Source organism: Solanum pennellii, chromosome 9 (assembly GCF_001406875.1).
Source record: "Solanum pennellii chromosome 9, SPENNV200".
In the NCBI taxonomy this organism is placed as follows: Eukaryota; Viridiplantae; Streptophyta; class Magnoliopsida; order Solanales; family Solanaceae; genus Solanum; species Solanum pennellii.
In genome coordinates, this window is record NC_028645.1 from 1,192,022 (window position 1) to 1,219,408 (window position 27,387).

Genomic DNA, 27,387 nt, shown 5'->3' on the forward strand with positions numbered 1-27,387 from the left:
CCCCAACCCCGAACACCCACTTCCCGTTGCATCCTGCCTCCATAGTATTTTGCCAGATGATATATAGATGCTCTTGAGATGATATTTTCTTGCTTACTTACCAAACACTAGAAAATACTCCCTCCGTTTAAAAAAGAATGTCCTAGTTTGACTTGAAACGGAGTATAAGAAAAGAAAGAAGAGCTTTTAATCTTGTGGTTTTAATTTAAAGTTATGTCAAATGTACCAAAATGCCCTTTAATCTTGTGGCCTTAAACATGCCACGTGGAAAGTTGAAGTTCAAGTATTGCCAAAAAAGGAAAGGGGTCATTTTTTTTGAAACAGACTAAAAAGAAAACTAGGTCATTCTTTTTGAAACATAGGGAGTATATATATGTGTGTGTGAGATTTCCTTATGATTGAATGCATATTTTCATAGTTTATACAACTAATCACTATAGATCGATCACTCAGAAGTTTGCTTTGATTGTGCTTTGTGATCATTAGGTTCTGCCAGTTGCGCTGACGGCTGACGTTATTCGGTACTATTCTTTAACATGCTTTGTGTTTATGAAAGTTAACTTTTAGAGATATAATTATTTCTTTGAAGTAAGATCTTTCATGGCTTTCCATATTCGATTTTTTGTCATGCTTTTGTAAATCTTTCCTTTTTTGAATGGCTTTGATATGCTTTTCCTCGAGTTGAATGTCAATAAAAAACGGCCTCTCAACCCCTTAAGGTAGAGGTAAGGTCTATATACGCTCTATCCTCCCTAGATCTTTGTTGTGGGATTTCACTGTGGTATTTTGTTGGTTTCGTAAATCTTCCCTAATTCAATCTGCTTTGATATGTTTTCCTTGAGCCGAGTGTGTAGCGGAAATAGCCTCTCTGCCTCTCAAGGTAGGGGTAAGGTCTACGTACAAAGGTAAATATTCCAAACCTGACTTGTGGGATTACGTCGGTATTTTGTTGTTGTTGGTTCCGTAAATATTCCATTCAAAATGAACAATAATTTTCTATTTCATGATGTATAAAGGTAATAACGACAAAAGAAAATGTGCATACAATCACAGATGGTTGATTATATATTGGTTTTGGGGTAGATTTTGAAGAGTGATACTCACCTACTCGTATCTCATGAGATTCATCTTGTTTCTATCTCATGAGAGAAAAATTGTGTCAGCATTATCTGGGGTCTCTTTTTTAACATACTTTTAGTTGTTGAAAGTTTATGTGTAGAGATTTGCGTGTTCCTCAAAAAGGAAAAATAAGAATTTTTTAGCTTTCCTTTTGATTTCTTGTGCTGGATATAATAGAATTTGTCTTTGCATGTTCCCTAGTTTTAAGTGGTTAGATTGTGTCACAAGACAATGTGTGATTTTCCTTTTCTTTTGATAATATATGTTGGATTGACAGAATTTCTTTCCCGTTATGTGGTATAAGGCCATTTTTTGCGTCACTAATAAGAACAAAAATTTGTACTTCAGTGGTTTAATTTTTTCTTATCTTGAGAAAAATAGTTTTCTTCTTTGTATTCATCTTTCTTATTATAAAATCTTCCATCCGATAGAAAAGGTAAAGAATGTAGATGCTCTCATAAAATACTTCGTAAGGGACTTCTTTGGGTAGTATACTACTTGTATCTTCATGTTTGCTCGTTTTTCCGGTCACCTATTACTTCTCTTAGTATTCATAGCTGATTTAAAAGAATACATGTCTTGCTGCGATTGTTTATGTTTACTAATTGTCAGAGGTTACAAAAAAAGCTTATTATAGATGCTTGGTAATTATGGTTGTTTGTCATATATTGACACTCATCGGTTTTCTGAATCCGAACTTCCCTTTTTCATGCTTGAGCCTTCCCTTGTAGATCTAAAAGAAAATGAGCACTAATAAGACATGCAATAGCTCCTTCTGGACTAGGGAGGAGGATAAAATCTTTGAGAATACCCTAGCGATCTACTTTAACAATAACAATCTATTGAGGATGATGGAAGAAGCACTTCCTCAAAAATCACTTCAGGACATCAAGGATCACTATAATATACTCTTAGAAGATATCAATGCCATCGATTCTGGATGTGTTCCATTACATAATTATCCGGAAATGCAAAGCAATGCCAACCAAAATTTGAAAGCAGACGCCAAATGGCGAAGAGGGACTCCTTGGACAGAAGAGGAACACAGGTAGGTTTCCTGTAGTATTCTTCTTCTTGTTTTCTCACTTTCTGTTTTATATCCTATCTGTTAGAGAAGCTAAGTATAGTTGAAACGATTAGCATTGAAAACACAGCACATATAGTTGAAGTGAGTGCATATACCAATGAGGCGAAAAAGAGTGGGCAATGGAAAATTTAGCAAGTGTTGGGAGTCACATATCCAAAGGACATTTGTTATCCCATGAATTTAGGTCCCTTCCTCTTTTTGTGAAAGGAACAAAATGAATGGTGATTTTATTCTTGGGGTGGGGGTGGGGGTGGGGGTGTTGTCTGTGATTTTACACAGTGCATACTGAATAAACATGTCTATGGAATCATACCTATTTGCCTCTGGGCTTTATAATATGTAGTGTGTGGTTAGCTGATTAAGAGAAAGTAGAACTTTGGTGCCTGATAATAACTTATTTCTCTATCTTTCCTGCAATAGGTCATTTCTCCGGGGCCTAGAAATATATGGAAGAGGTGACTGGAGAAGTATATCTAGGCACTGTGTGATTACAAGAACAGGAATACAGGTGGCTAGCCATGCACAGAAATTTTTCAAGCGCCTCGAAGCCGCCAACAAAGGGGAGAGAAGAGCAAGCATTCTTGATATTACTAGTGCAGATGCTGAAGGTGCTGGAACTTCCCAAGTTCCAAAAACAGTGGATATGATTGGGCCAGCTTGTGAAGGATCACAAGTAGTGCCAAACATGTCGCCTCAAGAAAGTACCAATGCTGAGCAGCAGATGACAACAGTTGCTGAAGGTGAGTCCTCAGTCCATAACACTGCATTTATCAATGGAATAAATAGTCTGATTCCTGATGTAAATGTTGAGTTCTTTTCAGACATTGATGACCTAATGACGGAGCTGGAGGACGCTACTGCTGCTAGCTGTGGAACTTACAGTCATCCCATCACTAGAATTGGGAGTGAACTAGAAGCATTACTCGCTGAGCCCATGGATGTAGACAACACTATTAGTTCCATTTTTGATGATGAGAAAACACCAGCTTCCCGTTATGCAGCTGTAGAGGCGGCTCCTCCTTATTTACCTCCCTTCACCCCCTCATCTAACACCACTGTTGATGATGAAGGCATTTTTGATACCGATGACCTGTTCATAGATCAAATGTTCTGATTTGGTGGCGGGGAAGCTGTTTATGTTGATATTAGTTGGTCACAACCAGATGACTATTGACCTTGATACTGCACCTGTTTTTTTGAAGACTTGTTCCATTATACTAGACGATATTGCTCTTCTTTATTTACTCTTAATCTGCTGTACAGAGCAGGATTATGTCTATCTTCAAAGGTTGATTTTGGTTGAATTTTTCAATTAAAAAACTTCAGCAATTCGAGTTCTTGCAAGCTCTTTGTTTATTTCTGTATTCTTATGGCTACCTGATCATAAAACATATCTAGTGCTTTGAGGAGTTGTATACCAAATTGGTGGATAAATGGGAACAAAGAGTAATTTACTAGCCACCACCTGCGGGGTGAGGGTGCTATCAGTATCTTTCAGATTTCGAGATTCAAACAAGTCTTTCTTTAAATTGGGACAAAGGGTGTACCAATTTTTTTGAAAAAAAAAAACGACCCTGCAACATAGTATAATAACTCAGTAGTTTTCACTCAAAACACAGTATGTGTTAAAAATTACTAGATAAACACTAGTAATATGTTTCAAACTCAATAAGCCAAAATTTTTGAGAAGTAGACTGATTCGAATTCATCATATAAATCAAGTGTTCAATAAAACATGTAACCATTTCACTTGTCTCTAAACTTAATATCAGCGATCCCAGATATTCCCCTGTTGCTTTATGTACACTACATGCACCCATTTTACCCAGAAAATGTCTTAGTTCTCTGAAATCTGTCATAGTTGTTATCTCCTGTATTCAGATTAGCAAACCAGAAATAATAAAAGATGAAAAGTAAACGAATAACTATCCGAGTCCACAAAACCCTTAATCCCCTCAAGTACTCGAGGTTGTAGATTAATTCTTGTTCATGTCCTGTATCTCCTTCTTTAGCTCATCACTGATCCCGGCTAGAAAAATATTGTATTTCTCCATACTAGTCAGTTTTTGCTCCTTTCGAAGTTGGCTCATTCTATTTTCTTGTTTTAGTATTTGATCTTTCTTCAAAAGGTAATCAAAAGCATGTCAAGGTGCAAAATGTTGAGCCATTAGTAGGAGTGAAAACTGATATTCAGTTTTTCCTTTGTCGATCTGCGACAAAAACAAATCAACACTTTTTTCTAGTTTTTGTACTTAAAATGGCTGAGAGTGAAGTATTACATCTTCTCTTTATCTCTAAATGCAGCAGAACCAGGTCCACAGACATCTATTTAGAGCCTCGTTACACTAGAAAAGAAAGGGGGTGCTGAGATGATGCCTTCAACGTGGCTCCGATAAGTAGAAGATCTCAAATATTCATCACATGAAGGAGCAAGTGAGCTCCGAGATGTTGAATCTGTTACGCGAGGAAGAGGAATAAAGTGAGAAGAAGAGTATATTGAACGTCGTGTGTATATCATAACGCCTACCTCAAACTGGAGTCAACTGCTTCAAGGATTGAAAACAATATATCTGATCACAAACTTTCAAATCCACAATTCTACAAGTTTGATCATCGTGTGTATATATCCTTTGTGCTAGCTTCCAACTTTTGAGTTCCAGAGGATTTTTCGATCAAATTTGTAGGCTGTTGAATGCCTTGAATCGGACCCGTTACAAACAGAAAGGACGGGGGTCTCGCTGCCCGGTCAGCGAGTCGGGGGGTCCAGGGGGGCGACGCGCCCCCTGGCCTGGGGGTCCGGGGGGGCGGAGACGCCCCCGGCCCGACGGTATACAATGTTATTGTATTGGGCCCTTAATTATCTGTTAATTCTGTATGTTGGGCCCAAGCCTGTTAGGGCGTAGCTTAGCACTATATATAGACGCTATGGCAAACCCTATTCTGTAATTCTGTTCTTGCCTCTCCATAATAAAACTGCTCTCCCTCTTCCCCGTGGACGTAGCCAATTTATTGGTGAACCACGTAAATCTGTTGTCTTGTTTTTCGCGTTTATATTTTCTCGTATTATCTCAAATTCCGCATAACATAGGCTTCTACTTCTTTTAATTGGCTATGGATAGGATTGCTTCCATGAGAAGTAGACTAACTCGAATTCTTCGTATACATCAAAGCATCCATTAAACTGTAACCATTTCACTTGTTGATTACAGGTTAAGTCTGCTCGGATAAAAACTCAATAGCAAAGCAACCGCAAGCATTGTAAAGTCCACTTTTTCAACATCCAAGTGCAATGCTGAAGAGGCTTTGTTTCGAGTGACGATCACTAAAAGTTCTTTTCTCTTTCTGACTGCAAGCTTTTACCTCCATCACCTAACAAAAAAACAATAGCATCACAAGAAAATTCCGCGTTGAAGTTGCTAATAAAAGCATTTCATCATCTGATAGCTAAATAATCATTTGGCAAAGATAGTTCTTAAATGTTCACTTCTTTTCCCTTCTATCTCTGTCTACATTCTCTGCAGTCTAGTTTTCTGGTGCTGTCATCCATCTCGACCATTTTTCCAAGGCATTGGGAATCTGTAAGGATATAGGACAGAGATCACTTTGTTAACAACATCGAAGTGAAAAGATATCGAATGAGAATCAAACAGCAATATAATATCTAAAACCAAAGCTGCCATGAACTAATGCAGAAGATTTATTGAATGCTTTAGGGAATTTGTTGAGATTTATGTTTCAAAAGAATATCTCGTAATGATGAAGAGATGAATTTCTGGTGTATGCAGATCTTACCCCTACCTCAGAGGTCGAGAGGTTGTTTCAGACCCTTGGCTTAAGGAAAAAATAGTCCAAAGCAATCCATAAAAAAATGTAACGAAAGTACAAGAAAAACAGATAATAACAATAACAGCAGATAGTAACACATGACATAAACTACATCAAAATACTATGATAATCGAGGTACAAGGTATTAACAAATAGTAACAAAAATCGAAGAACAAGAAACTACAGGAGCAATACTACGACTATACTGCGTTGTTATAGTAGTAGATATAGGGGAAAACTTCCTCCATTGTCACCGTCGATGCATTTGTTTCTTTGAATCCATTCCACCAGGCCAGCCACCACCATGGTTGCAACAATGGGCTTGAATCTCTTAAAGAGAGCGAGATATCCGCGTCTCAAAGCCTAAAGATGTGTTTGTTCATTTTGTCATTTTATTTTCAGCAGTATTATTCTTGGCTTGTTCCCTCCAGGATACGACAGCCCAGTAACGTTGTACACGTACTCAAACAACTCTGGATTAGTTGAAAAGTCCAAAGCTTTACATAAGAACACCTTCCTTCAACATACAAAATAACTCTCTTTTATATACTAGTGAATATAGTTGAATACTTAGAATAGTTTTTTTTTTTTTACTCAACTCTCTCTTTCCTACAACACACTACAATATTTTTTACACTTCTCATTTTTCTTCCACTTTTTCATATCTACATATCTACTCCCATAACAAAGGAAGACCATCACTATTTATCGGCGAGGAATTCTTCCTTACAATGCACAGGAATATAATAGGTAGTAAATTAGGTAAATGAATAGTCGGAATGTTACTTAAGTTAAAAGGTATAATGAGGTAGGATAATGAGTGGAGTTAGTGGTAGATCACGACAATAGTGGTATGATCGATAAATCATAATAGTAGAATGAGTGAGGATTTTTTTTTTTTGATGTTTGAAGTACTTCCTTTTTACGGAAAAGGGTAAAAAATGCAGTTAAACTATGCAAAACTGAACAACAGCAGAGAACATTTGTTTTGCATAGTTTAACTGCATTTTTTACCCTTTTTCATTCTTTTTATCGAACTCAGGTGATTCGAATATCATTAAGAGCATACAAGGGACCAGCAGTGAGACAACTCTTGTTATTAGACTTAGTCCCAACATATCACTAACAACAAAATATACCGGAGAAAGCTAATCAACAGCTACAGTTCAAGGATAGAGTTAAGATGAATTGATATTATTTTGATGCTTAGAGGGACACCAAGATATTTGAAACGTAAAGTGCCCTTTGTGAACTGCAGCTTGGTCAATACAGATTGTTGTATAACTTGGTCCGTTCCCCCGATGTAAGCACAACTTTTTAGCTTTATATGCAACGATGCCAGATGCTGCTCAAAACTCCATGAAGCAATCATACAATTTCATGATAGAAATCTTGTACCTCTACAAAAGAGAAACAAATCGTCGCAAAGCCTAACTGGACAATTCTACTGAATCGTATGCCTTTTGCATATCAATCTTTAGCATACATCTAGGAGATATTCCTTTTTGTGTTATTTAAAATACGGGAACAGAAGAACTTGTATTTCACTATGTTAAGAAGTACATGTATATATACAATCACTCGAGGTTCTATCAAAGGTAAGAAAATATCTTTACAATGTCCTACAAAATTCTATAACACCATTCTTCAAGCTGGAGCATAGATATTGATCATGCTCAGCTCGTTACATAGATAACTAACTCGAGCTCCATTTAGTGCTTTTGTGAACAAATCAGCTAGTTGCTCTCCGGTCTTCAGATAGCCGGTGAAAATCAAATTTTTCCGAATCTTCTCACGAATGAAATGACAGTCAACCTCAATATGTTTAGTTCTTTCATGATACACTAAATTCGAAGCAATATGAAGAACAACTTGATTATCACACCAAAGTTTTGCTGGCGTATGATGTTCCAATCCAATTTTAGTTAAAAGATTATGCATCCAGATGTGCCAGGATACTTTATGCTCGTTATGTGGTGATCATCCTGAAAATATGGAACTTTTATTTTTACAAACTTGTGTGCAAACGATAGGACTTCAATAGAGGGAACATATCAAACTACACAAGATGAATTGTATAGGATTTTGATCAGTCTGAGACTAGTTGTATGAGATGTTGTAATGATACTCTGGTTGTTTTTGAATAAAATGTGTTTGTTCGACCAAAAAAATAAATTACCTAACTGATGATGTATGGTATATTGTCTATCTATACGTTGTATTCATAAAAAAAGGTAGAGCATACTTATCTCTCGTAGACCCCAGTTGTGTCTGACATTTTACGGTGATCTTCATTAACATGCTTTGTTTTGACACATTGTTGTTGTTATTATTATTATTTCACAATTGTTTTGGTAAAGCTCAAGAAAATTGAGCGGAACTTGAAAATTAGGAACCATTCTCAGTTTGAGAAAAACAATGGTCTTTTAGTATTTCTGGTTAATAATTTGATGCCTTTTCTTATTTTTGTGGAAGCGAAACATAATTAAGTACTGATGTTGCATGTTTTGAATACTGATATTCGACACATTTGGTTTTGATTGATATTTCTTGCAGATTTTTTGATCAATACCTCTGTTATAGCCGCTACTTCATTTTGTTCTTGATATAGTTACTTATCTATATTGTCCAGTTTGCTAGGCTATCTGCACTGGATTGTTTGCCTATCTTTTTAATATTGATAGGCATCATTGTGTATGTATTGACAACATATACATACAAGCAAAATTTTCCGCAGCTTTTGGATAACTCTTTATATGGCGCGCTTCTTCATTTGGAATGTAATAGAGTTGCTGAATTTATTATCTCAATTTCTAGAACTGTGGATGTGAATACGCATAAATGTCTATGTTTGTAACTTCATAACTATAGGTAAGCATATGCATGTGAATCGTTACAAGCGTGTGGTATCTAATAGCGATGTACTGTCTATTGAATATTCTTCAGAAAAATATCTAATGTAGATGAATTTTGCTACTCTTTTGGTTGTGTGCGCGAAAGGAAGTTTTAATGGTATTTGGAATCTTGATGATATCAATTTTTTCTTTTACATTGTGTTCTTACAAGCTCAAGTTATGTACTCCATTAGAAACATTCAGTGACAATAAATTTTTCTTTTAGCGACATTTATAGATCGTACTAGTTATATTTATTATTGTCGTTAAATATAGTTTAGCGACAGTTATTTTATTGGTGCAAATTAAAGTAATCGTCGCAAAATCCTTTATTTTTCAGCGTAGTTCTTGATAATTTCATCGAAAGAATTAACAAGCAATCATATTTTTAAGCTATTCAAAAGAGTGAGTGGGTGGTGTAAAGTCTGTTTATCGGGATGTTTTCTATTCTAAAAACTTGAAACATCTGATTAAAATAAATGAATTTCAATCAAGTTTATTTCAAACTCAACAAAACATATATTCTTCAATGCGACCTAAAAAGCTCTAATATTAATCAAGTTTTATAATTTGTGCTAGTGAAAATCTCCCTCGCAATGGTTGAGATCATTCCTCATCTCCTGTCCGCAAAGGAAATGAATGAATGCAACACTATATATTAAAACTTATCTCTCGTGTTCGTCTTTATTAGAGAGTATCTTACCCGACTTGGCTATCAAATATGAAAACAATCGGCCTCTACATATACGAAAAAAAATAAATAAAGAAGGGAAGGTTTGGAAGCTTTTGCTTTTCATCACCTCGATCACTCCGAACTTTATCCCTTACCTCAACATGTCTCTTAAAGTCTCAAAACAATTTTTTGTTTTTTTTTAGGTAGCACAACTCCGCACATTTTGAACTTTTTGTTTGTATTATACTAACTGTTAAAAAATTTCAGATTACAGTAATTTTAATATGCTTATCTCCTTAAATGTAGATGAAATGCCCTAAAAGATTTTTTTTTTAAGTAACAAGTACAATACGCATTAGAATCGCAGGAAGAACAAATCGCAGGTGTGAAATCAATCGTTTTGCCCAAAATTTTCTATTTTTTTTCTTGATTATATACGTATGTGTTTGAATAATTGTATTCATAGATGATAAAGATTATCAATGTAGGTTGATTCATCCAAAACCAAAAGCTTTCTTTGACTGTGCTTAGCTTTGTGATCATCAGGTTCTGCCCTCAGTTGTGCCGACATTTAACGGTAATCTTCTTTAACATGCATTTTGTTTATGAAATTGATTTATAGAGATATGAAATTTATGAAAAAAGAAAGATCTTTGTTGGATTTGTTTTTTGATTTGTTATCAGTTCTGTAAATCTTCCCTTTTCTTGATCTGCTTTGACATGCTTATTTGAAGTCTAGCGTCTATCGGAAATAATTTTTATAGAAAAAGTAAGATCTTTTTTGCTTCCCCTTTTTGGTTATGTAAATCTTTCCATTTTAGATCTTCTTCGATATGTTTTCCTTGAGCTAAGGGTCTATCGTACATAGTTCTTTACCTATCCTCCCACAACTCACTTGTGGGATTACACTTGGTAGATTCGTTTTTTTTTTAATCTGCTTTGATTGGCTTTTCTTTGAGCCGGGTGCATATATGTCTATCATGCCCAACTTGCCAATAATCTCGTGGAAGACCTTCCCTTATATATCCTTGGTGAGTACATGTGCCAGCTGACTTTAAGACTTGAAAAATGGGAAAATGTATAATCTTTTGATCTAACTTGTCCTTAATGATGTATCGAACAATTTCAACATGTTTAGTTCGATCATGTTGAACAGGTTCTGTGTTATTTGAATTGCGGCTTTGTTATCACAGAATAAGTTCATAGGTCCTGTACATTCAATTCCAAGATCCTTCCGAACATATTTAATCCATAAAAGCTCACACAAGCCATTACCCATCCCTCAAAATTTTGCTTCTGCACTAGACCTCGCAACAACCTTTTGCTTCTTACTTCTCCACGTGACAAGATTGCCTTCGAAAAAAGTGAGATAACCCGAGGTTGATTTCCTGGTCAAGAGATCTCCTGACTAATCTGCATCTGTGTAGCCTTTGATGACCATTTTTTCATTCTTCAAGAACAATAGTCCTCTTCCTGGAGCTCCCTTCAAGTATCGCAAAATTCTATAGACAGATTCCATATGATCTTCTGTTGAGTTCTGCATGATTAAATTCCCTACTAGACGTTGATATATGCATTTGATCTTTCTTCGTGAGCTTCTAATTCCAAGAACTAAGTTTCTCCCCCTAAAGCTCTATTCATCCTTGTCTCTTCTATAAAAATCTTTGAATGCAATATACGCACCACTATTCTTTTGACAACATACACATACAAGCAAAATTTTCCGCAGCTTTTGGATAACTCTTTATATGGCGCGCTTCTTCATTTGGAATGTAATAGAGTTGCTGAATTTATTATCTCAATTCGTAGAACTGTGGATGTGAATACGCGTAAATGTCTATGTTTGTAACTTCATAACTATAGGTAAGCATATGCATGTGAATCGCTACAAGCGTGTAGTATCTAATAGCGATGTACTGTCTATTGAGATGAAATGCAGCAAAAATAAACATTGATACATGAGATCAATTGAATGAAAAAATTGTTCTTTGCAAATCCTCCTATAAAAAATCTGAGAAAGTCTCACATGAATATTCTACCATAACGGGCATTGAAGAATCGGTACATGAAATTTTAATGAATTTAAAAGAAATACTATTGAGTAGTAACTTATTATGAACTTCAGATGTGTCTATTTGTGTTGAAGATCCTGGATATGTAACTGCTCAAGATATCATCTTGCCACTTTATGTGGAAATATTGACAATACACAACATATATATAGCTAGTTTGATGGAACCAGTTGATTCTTGTATCGGATTACAAATAGAGAAAAATAGCCACCCTAAATGTCTTATATTTTCTATATTAATGATCACGTTACGTTCTTTAGATTGGTATAATCTTTCTTGTGAATTTTTCGTTCTAGTACTATATATCTCCCTCTAGTTGATCGGGGGACTGAATGTGGTAGGACTATTAGTGTTTATTCTATGTGGATATATGTCTGAAGTACTTTCTTTTTTACGGAGACGGGGTAAAAAATGCTCTTAAACTATGCGAACAACAACAAAAGATATTTTATTCAATCTCGCATAGTTTAAGGGCATTTTTACCCCTTTTCCGTTCTCTTACTCCAATTCAGGTGATTCGGATATCATAAAGAGCATACCAAGTGATTGATGAGATAGAAGCTGACGTTACATATTGTTCTTCTAATGGATGCTGCTCAATCTTAATGTGATGTTACGATTTGCAATTTTTTCTCATTCAGAAAAATATCTAATGTAGATGAATTTTGCTACTCTTTTGGTTGTGTGCACGAAAGGAAGTTCTGATGGTATTTGGAATCTTGATGATATCAATTTTTTCTTTTACATTGTGTTCTTACAAGCTCAAGTTATGTACTCCATTAGTATAAGTGATTTTTACGCCATAAAGTCACTTTTACTCGCGTTTTAGGAAATAACTTGTTTGAAATTGGGGATATTACGTCTACATGGTTGCTTTAAAATCCAAAGGCCCAATCTAGTGATCTTCAAGTTGCGCAGATCTATTTGAAGTCCGCTAGCTCTACTCCAAAAGAAACATTCAGTGACGATAAATTTTTCTTTTAGCGACATTTATATAGATCGTACTAGTTATAATTATTATTGCCGTTAAATATAGTATAGCAACAGTTATTTTATTGGTGCAAATTAAAGTAATCGTCGCAAAATCCTTTATTTTTCAGCTAGTTCTTGATAATTTCATCGAAAGAATTAACAAGCAATCATATTTTTAAGCTATTCAAAAGAGTGAGTGGATGGTGTAAAGTCTGTTTATCGGGATGTTTTCTATTCCAAAAACTTGAAACATCTGATTAAAATGAATGAATTTCAATCAAGTTTATCTCAAACTCAACAAAACATATATTCTTCAATGCGACCTAAAAAGCTCTAATATTAATCAAGTTTTATAATTTGTGCTCGTGAAAATCTCCCTTGCAATGGTTGGGATCATTCCCCACCTCCATGTCCACGAAGGAAATGAATGAATGCAACACTATATATTAAACTTATCTCTCGTGTTCGTCTTTATTAGAGAGTATCTTACCCGACTTGGCTATCAAATATGAAAACAATCGACCTCTACATATACGAAAAAAAATAAATAAAGAAGGGAAGGTTTGGAAGCTTTTGCTTTTCATCACTTCGATCACTCCGAACTTTATCCATTACCGCAACATGTCTCTTAAAGTCTCAAAACAATTTTTTGTTTTTTTTAGGTAGCACAACTCAGCACATTTTGAACTTTTTGTTTGTATTATACTAACTGTTAAAAATTTTCAGATTACAGTAATTTTAATATGCTTATCTCCTTAAATGTAGATGAAATGCCCTAAAAGATTTTTTTTTTTGAAGTAACAAGTACAATACGCTTTAGAATCGCAGGAAGAACAAATCGCAGGTGTGAAATCAATCGTTTTGCCCAAAATTTTCTATTTCTTTCTTGATTATATACGTATGTGTTTGAATAATTGTATACATAGATGATAAAGATTATCAATGTAGGTTGATTCATCCAAAACCAAAAGCTTTCTTTGACTGTGCTTAGCTTTGTGATCATCAGGTTCTGCCCTCAGTTGTGCCGACATTTAACGGTAATCTTCTTTAACATGCGTTTTGTTTATGAAATTGATTTATAGAGATATGAAATTTATGAAAAAAGAAAGATCTTTGTTGGATTTGTTTTTTGATTTGTTATCAGTTCTGTAAATCTTCCCTTTTCTTGATCTGCTTTGACATGCTTATTTGAAGTCTAGGGTCTATCGGCAATAATTTTTATAGAAAAAGTAAGATCTTTTTGGCTTCCCCTTTTTAGTTATGTAAATCTTTTCATTTTAGATCTTCTTCGATATGTTTTCCTTGAGCTAAGGGTTTATCGTACATAGTTCTTTACCTATCCTCCCCACACCTCACTTGTGGGATTACACTTGGTAGGTTCGTTTTTTTTTTTTAATTTGCTTTGATAGGCTTTTCTTTGAGCTGGGTGCATATATGTCTATCATGCCCAACTTGCCAATAATCTCGTGGAAGACCTTCCCTTGTATATCCTTGGTGAGTACATGTGCCAGCTGACTTTAAGACTTGAAAAATGGGAAAATGTATAATCTTTTGATCTAACTTGTCCTTAATGATGTATCGAACAATTTCAACATGTTTAGTTCGATCATGTTGAACAGGTTCTGTGTTATTTGAATTGCGGCTTTGTTATCACAGAATAAGTTCATAGGTCCTGTACATTCAATTCCAAGATCCTTCCGAACATATTTAATCCATAAAAGCTCACACAAGCCATTACCCATCCCTCAAAATTTTGCTTCTGCACTAGACCTCGCAACAACCTTTTGCTTCTTACTTCTCCACGTGACAAGATTGCCATCGAAAAAAGTGAGATAACCCGAGGTTGATTTTCTGGTCAAGAGATCTCCTGACCAATCTGCATCTTTGTAGCCTTCGATGACCATTTTTTCATTCTTCAAGAACAATAGTCCTCTTCCTGGAGCTCTCTTCAAGTATCGCAAAATTCTATAGACAGATTCCATATGATCTTCTGTTGAGTTCTGCATCCCTACTAGACGTTGATATATGCATTTGATCTTTCTTCGTGAGATTCTAATTCCAAGAACTAAGCTTCTCTCCCTAAAGCTCTATTCACCACTCTTCTTTTGAAGTAATAATATACATGTCATCCTAGTACATTCATCTATGAAAGTAATAAATTAACAAGCTTGAGACATAGTTGCAACTTTTGCGAGGCCCCAAATATCAGATCGTACAGTAGCAAAAGGTTCAGAATATTTATTCAAACTTGATAAATATGGAGCACAATGATTTTCGCAAATTCACAAATGTCACAATGAAAAACTGTGTTATCTAAACCTAAAAACAAATCTGGTTTGAGTTTCTAAAGATAACCAAACGAGATATACGAGCCTTCTATGCCATAACCATACATGGTCCCGTGCTTTCTCAATACCATTTGTGCGGAATGCACGACTGAATTTCTTTTCTCCGCCTTTAGTCAATTCCAGAAAGTAGAGATTGTGTCTCTTAACACCATAACAAAGAGTCTTCCGAGTCAGAATGTCCTGAAAGTTACCAAAAGGAGGCCAAAAGGTTACAGTGCAATTGTACGAGGAGGTAACTTGGCTAACAGACAGAGTAGGTACAACCAAAACAGTGTCAAGTCCTAAAGCATATGTTAAGACGACTGGTCCTTCTCCGATAACTGGAGAAGTACCACTATTAACGGTAGAAATAAAGTGTTGAGAAGATGGTTTTAATGATTGTAATTCGCTTGGGCCTTTGGTCATGTGATCAGATGCTCCACTATCTATAATCTGAGCACTATTCGTAGAAGGTGCTGTAACATTAACATTAACACTGTTATTACCGGTAATAACTGGCTGCTTCATATTGACACAAGGTTCTATTTTACCATAATTGTTTGGCTGATTAGTTCATGAAGTAGTCGTGACTATAGCTCTATTTGGAATGACTTTGCGAGGTTTCTTCGAGAAATCCCGCCAATCCGGATAGCCAATGATCTCATAACATCGTTGTTTTAAGTGTCCTGATTCACCACAACAATGGCTACAAACAAGATTAGTAGGCTTACCAAATGACTGAGTAGTTCGACCTTTAACAGAACTGCTACGATGGACAGCTATGACAGAATTCCCATATTTTAGTTGTGCACTGCCCATTGTCTCCCTCTGTTGAGCTTCTCTTTAGACATAAGCATATTTGTATAGCTTTGTTTTTGATTTTTTGTCTTGGATATAATTTGTCATTGCACAATCACTAGCTTTAAATAGTTAGATTGTGTGACAAAGAAATATGGCTTTTTCCTTTTCGATTTGCTATTTCAAGTTGTATAAATGTAACAAATAGATACCGGAGAGACTGTATTGACAGTATCATAATGATTGACTTACTCATGGATTCTGTGGTAGGATATGAAGGAACCCAAAATAACACTTTCCTATTTGATATTGCTTACATTCGTCTTGTTAAATTTCTACTTTTTTTAGGAGTGATAGTTGTTCAGGTATTACTCTACAATAAAGTTCTTATCCTAAAACTCTTAACAAACGAGGATCGATTTCTTTTGATAACATATGTTGGATTGACAGTATTTATTTCCCGTTATGTAGTACAGGGCCATAGATCTTTTATTTTTGTGTCACTAACAAGAACAAAAATACATATTTCAGTGATATAATTTTTTCTTATCTAATAGACAAATAGTTGTCTTCTTTGTAGTCTTCTTATCGTAAAACCTTCCATCTGTTAGAAAAGGTGAAGAACGTAGATGCTTTGATAATATGCTTCATATCTCTAGATACTTATGTGGGTAGTATACCACTTGTATCTTCATGTTTGTTCGTTTTTTACCACACTTATTACTTCTCTTAGTATCCATAACTGATTTAAAAGAATACATCTCTTGCTACGATTGCTTTTGTTTGCTAAACATCAGTGGTTACAAAAAATCTTATTTTAGATATCCGATATTTATGGTTGTTTTTGTCATATATGACACTCATCCGTTTTCTGAATCTTCTTCAAGTACTTCCCTTATTTATGCTCGATCTTTCCTTGTAGATCTATAAGAAAATGAGCACTGATCGGACCTGGAATAGCTCCTTTTGGAGTCAGGAGGAGGACAAGATCTTTGAGAATATCCTAGGGATACACTTTAACGATAACAATCTACTCAGGAAGATGGAAGAAGCACTTCCTGGAAAAACAGTTGATGAGATCAAGGATCACTATAATATACTCTTAGAAGATATCGATGCCATCGATTTTGGAGGCGCTCCATTACCTAATTATGCAGAAATTCAAAGTAATGCCAACGAAAATATGAAAGCAGATGTTCAATGGCGAAGAGGTGCTGCTTGGACAGAAGAGGAACACAGGTTGGTCATTTTTATGTTTTAATGTTTTTTTCGGGATAATAATTTATTTATCTATCTTTCCTTCTATAGGTCATTTCTCCGAGGCTTAGATATATATGGAAAAGGTGACTGGAGAAGTATATCTAGGCACTGCGTGATAACAAGAACCGCAATGCAAGTGGCTTCCCATGCCCAGAAGTATTTCAAGCGCGTTGAAGCCAACAAGAAAGGGAACAGAAGAAGAAGAGCAAAACCAAGTGTTCTTGATATAACTGGCGTGGATGCTGAATTAGGAGGTACTTCCCAAGTTCCAATTACCGCGGACATGATTGACCCTGTTTGCGAGGGATCACAAGCAGTGCCGAACACTAGCATTGAGAGCATGTGTTATCGAGAAAGCACCAATGCTGAGCAGATGACAGCAGTAGTCGGAGGCGAAAATGCTTTTGTGAATGTTGATGCTGGCAGTGGAACTTCCAGTCATTCTATCTCTAGAATCGGGAGTGAACTTGAAGCATTACTCAGTCAACCAATGGACGAAGACAATGATTTCAATTTGATTTTTGATGTCGGGATGGAACCAACTTCTGATGCTGGGATAGCACCAACTGCTCAAACCGGAATGTCCGGTTATGCAGCTGCAGGGGAGGCTTCAGCTCAGTTACCTCCCTTTTCCCCCTCATCTTACTTTGGCGCAGTTTAGGCCCTCGCCGTTGATGATTAAGGCACTTTTAATCCGTGTGATCTGTTCACAGATCTGATGTTCTGATTTGCTGCACTTGTTTATTGAAGACTTGTTTTGAACAGATGTTCTTAATCTGCTTTAGACAGTATTGCTATACAAGTGGATTTTGGTTGAAATATTTCAAAAAAAAAAAAAAAACATTTGCAATTGTTTTCAAAAATGAAGTGGTGAAGCCTTTTACACCATTGTGTTGGTGTTCTCTTCGGTAGAGTTTCTTAGGAGTGTCAACTAGAGTTACTTATTTATGTGTGGTGCAGAAGAGTTGCTGCTCGTTTAAGCTCTTGTCTTGGGGATCGGAGTTGGTGGCTAGAGTTAGCCTTGGGGGTTTTTAAAGTCAAGATCAACTAAAGTTAGTTGGTTTAGTGGGCATTAGGATTATTGCTTTGGTTCGTTTAAGTAATAGGAGTATTACTTAGTGTGGGATTAGGGTGTTAATCTCACTGCTGTGGTTGTAATCTGTGTTTCGCTTTTGCTTGAGAAGATTTAGTGAAAGGAGTTGGAAAATCCCGTGTGATAGGTCGTGGTTTTACTCCCTTGAGCAACGAGGCTTCCACGTAAAATTCTTGTGCCTGTTTTACATTGTGCTATTTATTTTCGACACTTTTACTTTCAGCTACTATTCTTGCTGAGTAAAAGGACCTGGTCCGTTGACTGATAGTGGACGCATACATTCCAACACTACCAATTCATTGACCCGGGAAGTAAAGAATGATAATTCGACGAGCTCTTATTTTCCATGGCGTACCTGTATACTCTTGTCTTGTTGCATATAAATGATCTGGTTGCTTACGAACAGGAGTTTAAATAGAAAACAAAAGAAGCTAAGGTCAAGATAGTGTTGGCTAAGCAATTCATCTACCTTCTTAGTGAGGTATTACTATTCTAATTTTAAGATGATTTTAAAATGTTTAATTTACATTTCAGACTCCGAAATAATATATCATTAATGGGTAGGGAGATTTATGTGGTGCGTGCAGTCAAAGTTAGATGCATCAGGTATTGTGTCGTGCTTTCCTTTTTGGGGCGTGACCATGGGTTAACCTACATTGTATGCGTACGTAGAAAAGACCAAACATCTCATATGCAGTACATGTTCTATGGCTAATCCTTACCGTATACATCACACTGCATTACTTCATGTCATTCGGTATATTCATGGTTTTATGAGTTAAGGTGTTCTTTTCGGTTCTGATTCTTCTATACACCTTGAAGGATATACTCATGAAGATTGGGCTGGTTGTCCCTATTCACAAAGCTATGTTACTGGTTGGTGCAAGTTTAGAAACAATCCCGTATATCTAAATCAATTATATATGGAGGCTAATTGTGCTACGTCGATAGGAAGTTCAGAAATTGTTTAGGTACAACGGCTATTATCTGATCCTGGTGTCGTTATCACATCTCCCACATTGTTACATGTTAATAACACTAGTGCGATTAAAATAGTCACAGACCTGGTGCAACACGAAAACAAAAAGCATATAGAGGTGGACTATCATTACATTCAAGAATTGGTTATTGACCGTTAGGTTTGTTCTATATGCCCATATAGGATATAGAACACAGAAAACCTAACATATTGTATAACAAAATATATTTTTTTAATTTCTAATTTTATTCTATCTACGAGATAAAAGTAAGATCCTCGTGGTCTTTGACTCACTTCCAAATTTCACACATATCGAGAGTTTTAACGCGCTGTTACAAAATCTAACTCGACTTTTTTTCACAGATCCTACACATGATAACGAGAGCCTTAATGCACCGATTTGTTCGTTTATAGATCTTAGAGATCTTTAGTTCATTATTATTGTTACTATTATTAATATTTCACAATTGCTTTAGCAAAGCTCAAGAAAATTGAGCGAAAATATAAAAATTAGGAACCATTCTTAGTTTGAGAAAAACAACGGTCTTTTAGTTTTTCTGTTAATAATTTGATTCCTTTACTTGCTTTTTGGAATCTAAACATAATTAAGTATTGATGTGGCATGTTTTGAATGACTGATATTTGACAGATTTGGTTTCTAATGATACTAGGTAAATTACACGAAAGTACACTATTTTATTAAGCTTACATATGATCATTTAGTTACTTTAGTATTTTTGATATATACACTACATTGCTTGCCAAGAACATTTTATCTTAATGCAAAATATTTCGCTGAAATCTTTAAGTGATGTTTTTTTTTGTTGCACAAAAAATATTAGTCATAGAGTGATTTTAAGTATAAGAAAGAAGCTGAAGAAAAATCTTCATGGAAATAGTTGATTAGAAGTGACTATAAAGATATGACACTTAATTAGAGGCCTAACTCAACCCTAAAAGGAAAAAACTAACTCTTGGGGGTGAGTTGGACTCATGTGCCATATCTTTACATGGTATCAGAGTCATGTTCATTCTCGTTTGGGCTCCCAGTCCACGCACAAGTTGGGCTTGGGCGTGAAGGGGGTGTTGTAAAGATATGACATTTGGGCCTAACTCAAACCTAAAAGGCAAAAACTAACTCTTGGGGATGAGTTGGGCTCAGGTGTCATATCTTTACATGGTCTCAGATGTCAGACCATGTAAAGATATGACACATGAGCCTAACTCAACCTCAAGAACTAGTTTGTTATGAGAGGTTTATCCAAGTCCATATAAGGAGACCACCAGTCCATTTCTCAACCGATGTGGGACTTTTTACCCACTCTAACACCCTTTTCACACCAGTTTAAAATTCATAAATTTATTTAAAAGAAGCCAAAAGAAAGAGTTATCACTACAAAAAAAAAATTATCTTCTAACCATAATTAATATTTTAATTGTCACTAAATATATATTAGTATTCTTTATAAATGTCTCTAATGTCTATTGCAACTTTTTTTTTTGTAGAAATTGAGCTTTGTTCATTGAATATTTAATGAGAAATTACAATATTTAGAGCTTATGAACAGTTACAGCGATATCTAATGCACCTAACAACTGATCCATAGACATCCATAGTAGTGACAGTCTTCCTCCTGGCATGCTCAGTGTAGGTGACGGAATCACGAACCACATTCTCCAAAAAGATCTTCAACACTCCACGGGTCGATCTCCTCATAGATGAGACCAGAGATACGCTTCACACCACCCCTACGAGCAAGCCTGCGAATAGCTGGCTTAGTGATACCCTGGATGTTGTCTCTTAGAACCTTCTTGTGCCTCTTGGCTCCTCCCTTTCCCAATCCCTTGCCTCCTTTTCCATGACCAGACATTTTCACGGAGAAATTTGAAGAAGATGAAGTTTCTAGGGTTTTGCAATTGGGTGTCAATTGCAACATTGAATCTAATGACAATTAACTAATATCGGTAAAGACTCTAACACTCTTCGTTAATGTGCATATTTATTGTCGATAATTTTTTTTATAGTTTATTTTGGGCATCCGTTAGTTTCAAGAAAACAAAACTCAGTATCTTCTTATGCCCATAAATAAGAGAAGAAGAAGTATGACAAATTAGTCAACTTGATAATAAAAGAAGTAGACTAATTGTCTTGAAACTAATATTCTAGGAAGACTGCAATGACATACAAAATGTTTTTACCTAAGATAAAATAAAATAAAAATTATATACTAACTGTGGCAAGCAACAGAGTAATTTGTTTGATTTTTTTTGACAAACTTCACTATTGGTTCTGTATTAGTTATTATATATTTGTTGCTATCAAATATAGGACAACCCTCAAAGAACTTTCCCAGAATATATATGAAGAAGCATGTGGAAAGGGATAAAAGGCAAGATCAATTTTCAATCATCCTTATTGTGTTTTTAACAAAGTTCAAAAATAGTCTCTAAAATAACAAAAAGAAATTACAATAGTTACATAAATTACTATGACTTATAGTTAAACATTATGCTTTATGAAATAGGATAAAGGAAACTTTGAGAAATGAAAGACACTTCATAAGAAGCTTAATTAATATATTTGAATTCGAATTCCTATAGCAGAAAAAAAAAAGCCTACATACAAGTAATAGTGGAAAGAAATAGAAATTTTGTTTACGAAAGAGTCAAATGTTAATCAACATTCACAATGTAGTCCTACGAGCTTTGAGAGTATTTGGTAGGAGGGAGAATTTGTGGGAGTCAAGTGATAGGTTATCACTTGTCTGAACCTTCCATGTATTTCGAGTGAATTGAGTTATTTCTCGCTATATTTGTACTCTTATATATATAGCAAATTGTTCATCTCCTTTGTGGACGTAGTTCCATTGACCGAATCATGTTAAATCTTTGTATCTTTTGGTATATTTCTCGTTTGTCTTCTTACTCATGGTCTTTCGAGGTTTGCTTTGCTAGCTTCCGCGTTGCACCTAATTATTTCGATCCTAACCAAAAAATGCACTTAAACTGTGCGAAGTTGAATGGTTTTGTTCAATTCTTGCATAGCTAAGGGCATTTTCAGACCTTTTCCTTTCTCTTACTCCAACTCAGGTGACCAGACATTTTCACGGAGAAATTTGAAGAAGATGAAGTTTCTAGGGTTTTGAAATTGGGTGTCAATTGTAACATTGAATCTAATAAGAATTAATTAATATCGGTAAAGACTCTAACACTCTTCGTTAATGTGCATATTTATTGTCGATAATTTTTTTTTTATAATTTATTTTGGGCATCCGTTAGTTTCAAGAAAACAAAACTCAGTATCTTGTTATGCCCATAAATAAGAGAAGAAGAAAGATGACAAATTAGTCAACTTGATAATAAAATAAGTAGACTAATTGTCTCGAAACTAATATTCTAGGAAGACTGCAATGACATACAAAATGTTTTTACCTAAGATAAAATAATAAAAAAATTATATACTAATTGTGGCAAGCAAGAGAGTAATTTGTTTGGTTTTTAACAAACTTCACCATTTGTTCTATATTAGTTATTATATATTTGTTACTATCAAATATAGCACAACCCTCAAAAAATTTTCCAGAATATATATGAAGAAGCATGTAGAAAGGGATAACAGGCAAGATAAATTTTCAATCATCCTTGTTGTGTTTTTTAACAAAGTTTAAAAATAGTCTCTAAAATAACAAAAAGAAATTGCAATAGTTACATAAATTACTAAAAAAAAGCCTACAAATAATAGTGGAAAGAAATAGAAATTTTGTTTACGAAAGAGTCAAATGTTAATCAACATTCACGATGTAGTCCTACGAGCTTTGAGAGTATTTGGCAGGGGGGAGAATTTGTGGGAGTCAAGTGATAGGTTATCACTTGTCTGAACCTCCCATGTATTTCGAGTGAATTGGATGAGGTTATTTCTCGCTATATTTTGTACTCTTATATTTATAGCGGATTGCTTATCTTCTTTTTTGTGGACGTAGTTCCATTGACCGAATTGTTATGCGGAATTCGAGATAATACGAGAAAATATAAACGCAAAAAACAAGACAACAGATTTACGTGGTTCACCAACAAATTGGCTACGTCCACGGGAAGAGGGAGAGCAGTTTTATTAAGGAGAGACAAGAACAGAATTACAGAATAGGGTTTGCCATAGCGTCTATATATAGTGCTAAGCTACGCCCTAACAGGCTTGGGCCCAACATACAGAATTGACAGATAATTAAGGGCCCAATACAATGACATTGTATACCGTCGGGTTCGATTCAAGGCATTCAACACGAATCATGTTAAATCTTTGTAGCTTTTGGTATATTTCTCGTTTGTCTTCTTGCTCATGGTCTTTCGAGGTTTGCTTTGCTAGCTTCCGCGTTACACCTAATTATTTCGATCCGAACCAAAAAATGCACTTAAACTGTGCGAAATTGAATGGTTTTGTTCAATCTTGCATAGCTAAGGGCATTTTCAGACCTTTTCCTTTCTCTTACTCCAACTCAGGTGATTCGAATAACACAAAGAGCATACCAAGTGATTGGTGAGATAGAAGTTGATGTTACGTATTGTTCTTCTAATGGATGCTGCTCAATCTTACTTTGATATTGTTACAATTTGCAATTTTTTCTTATTCAGAAAAATATCTAATGTAGATGAATTTTTCTACTCTTTTTGTGGTGTGCTTGGGCAAGGTAGTTTTAATGGTATTTGGAATCTTGATGATATCATTTTCTCTTTTACATCGTGTTCTTATAAGCTCAAGTTATGTGCTCCGTTAGCATAGGTTAATTTTACACCATCAATTAAGTTTCGTTTACTCGTGTTGCATGAGATAACTTGTTTGAAATTGGGGATATTACATCTACATGGTTGCTTTAAAACCCAAAGGCCCAATCTAGTGATCTTCAAGTTGCGCAGATCTATTTGAAGTCCGCTAGCACTACAACAAAAGAGACATTTAGTGACAATAGATTTTCCTTTAAGCGACAGTTATAATAATTATCGCTGTTGAATATAATATAAGACAATTATTTTATTGGCGCAAAGTAATCATCGCAAAATCCTTTATTTGTTGTTTGCAGTGCTTAATAATTTCACTGAAGAGTGAGTGGGTGTTGTAAAGTCGGTTTATTGGGAGGTTTTCTTTTCTAAAAACTTGAAACATCCGATTAAAATGAATGAATTTCAATAAGCTTTGGCTTTGCTGTAAGAACACATCACAGGTGAGAAATTAATCTCTTTGCCTAAAATTCTCTAGTTTTTTTTCTTGATTATATATATGTATATGTGTGTGTTTGAATACTTGTATACTTATCATGTAGCTTGATTCATACAAAAGTTTTCTTTGACTGTGCTTAGCTTTGTGATCATCAGGTTCTGCCCCAGTTGTGCCGGCATTTTATGGTAATGTTCTTTAACATGCTTTGTGTTTATGAAAATTAATTTACAGAGATACGAATTTTACGAAAAAAGAAAGATTTTTCTTGGATTTGTTTTTTGATTTGTTGTCACAGTTTTGTAAATCTTCTGTTTCTTGATTTGCTTTGACATGCTTATCCTTTTTGCCAAGGATTTATCAAAAATAATTTATACAAAAAAAGTAAGATATTTTATGGCTTCCTTTTTTGGTTTGCTGTCATGGTTATGTAAATCTTTCCTTTTTGGATCTTCTTTGATGACTTATGGTCTATCATAAATAGTTCTTTACCTATCCTATCACACCTCACTAGTGGGACTACACAGGGTATGTTCTTCGATTTCTTTTTTTGGTTCTGTAAATATTTCCTTTTTCGATTTTATTTTATTTTATTTCTTTGTGTCGAGGGTCTATTGGGAATAGTCCCTCTACCTCCGAAGGTAAGTATCGTGAGGTTTTTGTAGACTCTACCCTCCCCAAACCTCACTTGTGGGGATTACATAAAGTTTATCTGCTTTGATAGGCTTTTCTTTGAGCTGAGAGTCTATTGAAAAACAACCGATCTCTAACTCCCAAGGTAGGGTTAAGGTCTACGTACACTATACCATACCCAGAATTCACTTATGGAATTAATTGGATATGTTGTTGTTTTGAGGTAGATTTTGAAGAGATGAATATCATGAGATTCTTCTTGTTTCTATTTTACTTATGAGAGAAGAATTATGTCAACATTTTTTCAGGTACACTTCTTTATAATGCTTTCCGTTGTTGAAAGTTAATGTATAGAGATATGAGTGTTTCTAAAAAAAAAAAAAAGTTGTATAGCTTTGCTTTTGATTTGTTGTCTTGGACATAATTTTTCATTGCACATCCACAATTCTACATAGTTAGTATGGGTTTTTCCTTTTCGATTTGCTAATTCAAGTTGTATAAATGTAACAAGAGGATACTGGGGAGGCTGTATTGATAGTATCATCATAATGATTGACTTACTCTTGGATTCTGGGGTAGAATATGAAGGAATACGAAATGACACTTTCCTATTTGATATTGCCTACATTAGTCTTGTTAAATTTCTACCTTTTTCATGAGAGAAAGTTGTTCAGGTATTACTCTACAATAATGTTCTTATCGTGAAACTCTTAACAAATGAGGATCGATTTCTTTTGATAACATATGTTAGATTGGCATGATTTCTTCCCCTTATGTGGTATAGGGCCATAGATCTTTTATTTTTGCGTCACTAACAAGAGTAGAAGTATATATTTCAGTGATATAATTTTTTTTTATCTTCAGATAAATAGTTTTCTTTTTTGTAGTTTTCTTTCTTATTATAAAACCTTTCGTCCATTAGAAAAGGTAAAGAATGTAGATGCTTTCCTAATATGCTTCGTATCTCTAGAACCTATGTGGGTAGTATACCACTTGTATCTTCATGTTTGTTCGTTTTACCATTCACTTGTTACTTCTCTTAGTATCCATATTTGATTTAAAAGAATACATGTCTTGCTGCGCTTGCTTTTTTTGTTTACTAAATGTCAGTGGTTATAAAAAATCTTATTTTAGATATCCGATATTTATGATTGTTTTTGTCATATATGACACTCATCCGTTTTCTGAATCTTCTTCAAGTACTTTCCTTATTTATGCTCGATCTTTCCTTGTAGATCTAAAAGAAAATGAGCACTGATCGGACCTGGAATAGCTCCTTTTGGAGTCAGGAGGAGGACAAGATCTTTGAGAATATCCTAGGGATACACTTTAACGATAACAATCTACTCAGGAAGATGGAAGAAGCACTTCCTGGAAAAACAGTTGATGAGATCAAGGATCACTATAATATACTCTTAGAAGATATCGATGCCATCGATTTTGGAGGCGCTCCATTACCTAATTATGCAGAAATTCAAAGTAATGCCAACGAAAATATGAAAGCAGATGTTCAATGGCGAAGAGGTGCTGCTTGGACAGAAGAGGAACACAGGTTGGTCATTTTTATGTTTTAATGTTTTTTTCGGGATAATAATTTATTTATCTATCTTTCCTTCTATAGGTCATTTCTCCGAGGCTTAGATATATATGGAAAAGGTGACTGGAGAAGTATATCTAGGCACTGTGTGATAACAAGAACCGCAATGCAAGTGGCTTCCCATGCGCAGAAGTATTTCAAGCGCGTTGAAGCCAACAAGAAAGGGAACAGAAGAAGAAGAGCAAAACCAAGTGTTCTTGATATAACTGGCGTGGATACTGAATTAGGCAGTACTTCCGAAGTTCCTATCACCGCGGACATGATTGACCCTTCTTGCGAGGGATCACAAGCAGTGCCGAACACTAGCACTGAGAGCATGTGTTATCGAGAAAGCACCAATGCTGAGCAGATGACAGCAGTAGTCGGAGGCGAAAATGCTTTTGTGAATGTTGATGCTGGCAGTGGAACTTCCAGTCATTCTATCTCTAGAATCGGGAGTGAACTTGAAGCATTACTCAGTCAACCAATGGACGAAGACAATGATTTCAATTTGATTTTTGATGTCGGGATGGAACCAACTTCTGATGCTGGGATAGCACCAACTGCTCAAACCGGAATGTCCGGTTATGCAGCTGCAGGGGAGGCTTCAGCTCAGTTACCTCCCTTTTCCCCCTCATCTTACTTTGGCGCAGTTTAGGCCCTCGCCGTTGATGATTAAGGCACTTTTAATCCGTGTGATCTGTTCACAGATCAGATGTTCTGATTTGCTGCACTTGTATATTGAAGACTTGTTTTGAACAGATGTTCTTAATCTGCTTTAGACAGTATTGCTAGACAAGTGGATTTTGGTTGAAATATTTAAAAAAAAAAAAAATTTGCAATTGTTTTCAAAAATGAAGTGGTGAAGCC

The 27,387-nt window shown here is 35.3% G+C and overlaps 1 protein-coding gene and 3 pseudogenes across 1 annotated transcript in view; 3 read left to right on the top strand and 1 right to left on the bottom strand.

Moving 5' to 3' along the window:
* Nucleotides 1-3,550, top strand: part of LOC107031291 (transcription factor SRM1-like) — a 5,959-nt gene extending 2,409 nt beyond the window's left edge. Inside the window, exons 2-5 of the mRNA XM_015232605.2 lie at nucleotides 487-521; nucleotides 1,851-2,167; nucleotides 2,627-2,946; nucleotides 3,028-3,550. Of these exons, the coding sequence (XP_015088091.1) occupies nucleotides 1,863-2,167; nucleotides 2,627-2,946; nucleotides 3,028-3,320 (918 nt within the window). The 5' untranslated portion in view covers nucleotides 487-521; nucleotides 1,851-1,862 and the 3' untranslated portion in view covers nucleotides 3,321-3,550. The remainder of the gene's footprint in view (nucleotides 1-486; nucleotides 522-1,850; nucleotides 2,168-2,626; nucleotides 2,947-3,027) is intronic.
* Nucleotides 3,551-14,986: 11,436 nt separating this feature from the next.
* LOC107029897 lies at nucleotides 14,987-20,970 on the bottom strand (annotated as a pseudogene).
* LOC107029872 lies at nucleotides 16,702-17,702 on the top strand (annotated as a pseudogene).
* A 5,218-nt stretch (nucleotides 20,971-26,188) lies between the features above and the next one.
* LOC107029898 lies at nucleotides 26,189-27,189 on the top strand (annotated as a pseudogene).
* Nucleotides 27,190-27,387: the final 198 nt, after the last annotated feature.